This window comes from Bidens hawaiensis, unplaced genomic scaffold, assembly GCF_021521415.1.
Source record: "Bidens hawaiensis isolate Kalapana, Puna unplaced genomic scaffold, B.hawaiensis_p1.1 tig00029631_1, whole genome shotgun sequence".
NCBI classification, from domain to species: domain Eukaryota; kingdom Viridiplantae; phylum Streptophyta; class Magnoliopsida; order Asterales; family Asteraceae; genus Bidens; species Bidens hawaiensis.
Genome location: NW_027494911.1, coordinates 289981 through 295640, shown reverse-complemented (window position 1 = coordinate 295640; position 5660 = coordinate 289981). Strand labels below are relative to the sequence as shown.

Here is a 5660-nt window from a genome sequence, read left to right as displayed (position 1 = left end):
CTTTGCCGGGTCTAACCCCTCGTGGGAAACATCTATTTAACCCCCAGATTATCCGTAATCTGCCCGGGCCGATTAGTGTTTCTTCAGCTTAGAACTCTTTAAAACTTGTCAAACACTCAAACAAGACCATGAATACCTCTAAAAAAAGTAAACATATCGAATTGATAACCGAACACCATTTATCACACCATCCCCTTAATGCCACATTGATAAGTGTCTTAAATCTTAGCCAGCATTCGTATGATGAAAAATAGACTACTTAGTCAAATTGGTTACCGATCACCGGCTTATCAAGTCATTCAATACTACAATAGTGGGAAAAGAAAGAACAACACCGTATCAAGTAACTTTGTAAGTATGTGTCTACTACAACCGTATCAAGTAACTTTATAAACAGTGTCTACTACACAGAGATCGACTTCAACTTTGTACTCGTTTCCACACCCACAGTTAACCATGTGAGAAATATCCTATCAAACAAGTTAATCAGTTATCAGTATTCATCAAGACATGATGTTACCTTTTCTAAGACAAATGAAATGCTGTTTGTTTAAAGTTGTAATATGCAAAACCGACAGAAATTCGAAAACATGTTTTACCTTAATAGTGTTGATTTGGTTTTGCATAGATTCTTGGTACTCGGTTTCTCCAGATTTGTCAGACATAAGAGCCTGAACCTCCTCTTCCAGAGCCTCACTCGTCATGTCCATTAATTTTGGCTGCAACCGCCAAATCAGCATACAAATTGACAGGTCAGTCTGTATTAGATGCCAGCTCAACAGATATGAAAGAAATAAAGTGTATGTTGTGAACAAATGATAACTAACCTCATAACTGTCCATTCTACACTTGAGGTCCACCAATGACTGTTTGACCTGTAAATAAAAGAAAAATATTGTAAACAAAGCATTTACATCAGTTAAAAAGTCAAATAATAATTAGAATTTTGCATATGAACAAGACGGGCAATTGCTACATATCCGATTGAGCTCATAAAACCAATACTGTAATAATGGGTTGAACGGGTAGGAATTAGATTACGAAAACAATGTTATTACAATAACCTAAATATAGACTTGAAACAGCTTTCAACCATTTGACTGACTCATCACCCTTCGCGATAAACTTTTAGATTTGACCCGTTTGAGATAACATAAAGGCCAAACGGCCAGTTCATAAGTAAATTGGTTAAAATTGCCATCTTTGACATGAAAGTAGGCCTGGCAAACTGGGCAGGCCAGACAGGTTCAGATCAGAATGGGTTCTAAGAAAAATGAATTCGGGTCTGACCAGGTTCTAAGAAAAATGAGTTTGGATCAACACGGACAGTTTTAACAAAGTATCAATATGGTTTGGGACTTCGGGTTAAACAGGTTTTGGCTACCCCACCTCCACCTCACAGCGCATCCCCAATTATACATGAAAGGGTTAATTTTCTGTACAAACCTTGTGGCGCGCTGAAGCAAGTTCAGATCTCATTTGTGTCAGATTATCAAACTTAGCTTTAGCAGCATCAATCTTTGTCACCATATTCTTGTATGCATCATCCTCAAATTCACAAGTCACACGTGCCTGTACTAAACAATACCTCACATTAACCTACGAAATTATATGAGGATAGCTGACATAATATGACATAAAATTAATATAATCGGAAAAATGAGCATGCAAAAAAGAAGACAGAACAGGTTAAGATAAGAAATTACCAAACTATGCTGTCCAGACCTTGAGTTAGACATGTTATTATTCAACCAGTCCTATAAATATCATGAAAGGTTGTTACTTGACGTATATAACCAGCAAAAACAACAAAAAAGAATGACAGACACAGAACCTGTTGTTCTTTTAATTTGGTACAAAGCTCCTCTTCAGTCTTTCCATAGGATGTACTGTTTCATTAAGCAAAGCACATTCAGCGTTATATAATGTCTGATATATAAGGGTGGCAAACCCAACCCAAATGGATTGTTTTGGGTCAAGATGGATAAACTTTAAAAGTTAAATGGGTTAGGATGGATCATAAAAATTCTTCAAGGGGGTCAGGATGGGTTGGAAATATACAAGTGAGTTTCATTTATAGGTTAAAATGGGTTAAAACAAAATATCCAAATTATCCAAAATTTGTCTAATTCAAAATACCCAAACTATCACGTGCGAAAGAAAACTCATCCGAAACCCAAAAAACGATCAAAACGAAACAAAAACCCCGAACCGACTAGAACGAAACTGAACCGAAATAGTAAAACGACCAAAACGAAACAAAAAAACGGGAATAAAACCGAAAAACTGACCAAAACGGAACAAAAAGAGCGAAATGCAACCGAAAAGCCAACCAAAACTAAACAAAAACACTGAATCGACCAAACCGAAACAAAACTGAATCAAAATAGAAAAACGACCAAAAAGAAACAAAAAAACCGATATGAAACCGAAAAGTTGACCAAAACGAAACAAAAAAAGTGAAATGCAACTGAAAAGCGGACCAAAACAAAAACACCGAACCGACCAAAACGAAACAAAAAAACCGAAACGAAACTGAATTGAAATAGAAAAACTGAAAACCAAAACGAAACTGAACCAAAATAGAAAAACGACCAAAACGAAACAAAAAAAGTGAAATGCAACTGAAAAGCTGACCAAAACAAAACAAAAACACTGAACCGACCAAAGCGAAACAAAAAACCGAAACGAAATTGAACCGAAATACAAAAACGACCGAAACGAAACAAAAAAAAACGAATTGCAATTGAAACTGACCAAAAGGAAACATAAAAAAACTAAATGCAATTTAAAAACCGGACCAAAACGAATAAAAAACACCGAACCGACCAAACGAAACAAAAAACTGAAACGAAATAGAAAACCGACCAAAACGATACAAAAAAACCGATATGAAACCGAAAAACTGACCAAAACGAAACAAAAAAAAAGCGAAATGCAATCAAAAAGCTTACCAAAACGAAACAAAAAAACGAAATGAAACCGAAAAAACTGACTAAAACAAAACAACACTGAAACCGAAAAAAGAGAAATCGAAACCGAGCAGATACCGAAACCGACCGAAATGAAAAAAACAAAACCAAAACGGAAAAAACCCCGAAAAACTCGAACCTGAACCAGTACGAAACGGTTGTTTTTTTTTTAATGCACGAGGATGATGGGGGAAACATTTTAGTTATTTTACATTTTGCGTTTTTTATTTCTATTTTGAGTTATTATTTTTTTAATAGTTTTTTTGAATATTTTATTGAGGAGTTTTTAAAACCTTTTGTATGTCAACCTTCACTTGGATCAAGATGGATTAGTTTTACCCATCTTGACCCATATCCATCCTAACCCTCTATTTTAAAAATTCATCCTGACCCTATATCCATCCTGACCCATACCCATCCTGACCCATCACCCAAATCCAACCCAACCCACTCCCATTGCCACCTCTACTGATATATATCTATTATTTAAATACATTATTAATTACCGCTTCTCAGCAAGTTTGGTTGACATGTTTACTCTTTCCTGTTGAATGAGCTCCAATGTCTGAATTTTTTTTGTATAATCAAAAGACAAGATATACAGTAAGACCTTGTTAATCAGCTAAATTGAAATGCTGTAGACTCTTTTTATCATATCAAAGTAGGCATCACATAACTTAAACATAATTCTTATATCGATAAAGAAGAATCATGTGAGCTTGAAATTCAAAAAAATAGAGGCCGGTTAATTCCTAATAGTTTTACTTTCACATTATTATACACTGTGATATTCTCATAGCAATGCACAGGGCAACTGTCTTGTTTGGGATGCTTTTAGAATCGAAGTTTAAAGAGATTGGACTGGAGTATATATTATTTGGTTATGCAAACAGATGGCATATCAGTTATATTTGGTAGTTTAAAGATCCATTTTTCAAAAAAGCAATGAGTCAAATTAATTATACCTGTGAAAGTGTAGAAGAATCATTTTCCAACAAAGCAATTTTCCTTTGTCTTTCTAATATCTTTGAACATATGTCTCCCTTTGCATTCTTCATTAGATCAGAATCCTCATTGAGTCGCTTTATCTCAGACTTAGCTGCATTTTCATACAACCATCAGACAGAAAAACAGGCATAAATGTACAAAATAAAGATAAATACGCATACATTATGGCTTCAATATAAAAGACAGATCATAACTCAACAATGACGAAACAAGAGCTATTAGGAAGATCACTAAATTATAACCTACTTTCTATAACATGAAGATGTGACAGTTATAAACTTTAAGTAGTGTTGTGCTTCTACCCCTTTAAAAGATCATGTGCTGCAGGGTTTGCCACATCAAAGGACCGGTAAACTGCATATACTCCCCTTCTTTTGTTGTTCTCAGTGATTAATGTATGTCTATTTCTAGTCTTTTAACTAACTAAAATTCCGAATTATGAAAACATCTATTATATACTGCCTGCTCATACAACTTTAAAATCCAAAACAACCCTGCCTAACTAACTAACACCAAACTACCAGTTTATGGAGAGTATGTGTATGTATGACCAATGTTTTAGGGCTTTTTCTGTATTCCTAATTATAGAACAATAACATGATTCTTTACAAGAAGCTACAGTTAAACTAACAGTGATCAGATTTCAATTTTTAACTAATTAAACGAGATAAAAGTAGGTGTGCAACCAAGCCAAGCCGCTCGCGAGCTACTTGAGATCGGATCGATAAAAAGCTCGAAACGAGCAGAGCTTTTTCGAGCTCGAGCCAAGCCTCAAATAAAGCGCGTTTAGTAATCGAGCCCGAGCTTAAGCCTTGTATGGGAAGCTCGTACTTGTCGAGCCTTAACGAGCCTTGTGTATGTTTAAGCTTTACCTCTGTTGGACTTCTATTTATTCATTTGACACAGCACAGCTGAGCTTTAGCTCGTTCAACTGCATGAGCTCGATCTGAGCTTAGGCTCGTTTAAGGTTTTTCTCAATATATATATAATTAATAAAAAACGTATATAATTTAACTAATAGGTAATAAATGAGCCTGAACTTGAAGAAATGACTCACAAGCCGATCTCGAGCTCTCGTAAGTCAAATACCTGAATCAATCTCCTTCGTCAGAGTCTCAATCGTAGTGATCTGCATTTGCTCTTCGACCGTAACCTTCGCCGCTTGATCCTCCACATCTTCAATTACACAATCGCTCACAATTCAACAAACAGTTCAGGAATTGAAGATGATAATAATAATAATAATAATAATAATAATAATAGCGAGAGATGTACCGTTCATATGCGACCGTAAGGTTTTCATATACTGCAAGTATTCGTCCATCTTCAAACCTTCACGTAACAATAACAAAAACAAAAACAAAATCAAAACCAGAACGTATACGAAATTAATTTAGAGAGTTAGGGTTAGTTACAGTGAAGCTGAGACGTGAAGATGAGCAAATTTGAATCGAGGTGTTGTGTATTTATACGTGGAAGAAGGTTGATCGACTCGTGGTACCAAATTTACATATTATATTTGTCTTCTAAATTTAAACTTTTACTTACCAAGTGTGGCGGAGAGGTGGATCGCGTCACACCTTGTCACCTCACCCTCGTTTCGCTAAACCATTTTTAAAGTAGTGTTAGTTAAATTAATGTTTTTTTTATGAAAAACTTAGTAAAAGCCTTCATAAAACT

The 5660-nt window shown here is 35.2% G+C and overlaps 1 protein-coding gene across 1 annotated transcript; it reads right to left on the bottom strand.

The window, feature by feature from the left end:
- Positions 1 to 377: 377 nt before the first annotated feature.
- On the bottom strand, positions 378 to 5318 carry LOC143579189 (uncharacterized). Its single transcript, XM_077062572.1, has 10 exons — positions 5256 to 5318; positions 5070 to 5156; positions 3938 to 4071; positions 3479 to 3537; positions 1835 to 1889; positions 1707 to 1757; positions 1447 to 1572; positions 828 to 875; positions 600 to 719; positions 378 to 470 (listed from the first exon to the last, which is right to left on the bottom strand). The coding sequence occupies exons 1-10, from the start codon at positions 5302 to 5304 to the stop codon at positions 378 to 380; spliced, it is 822 nt and encodes a 273-aa protein (XP_076918687.1). The 5' UTR covers positions 5305 to 5318.
- Positions 5319 to 5660: the final 342 nt, after the last annotated feature.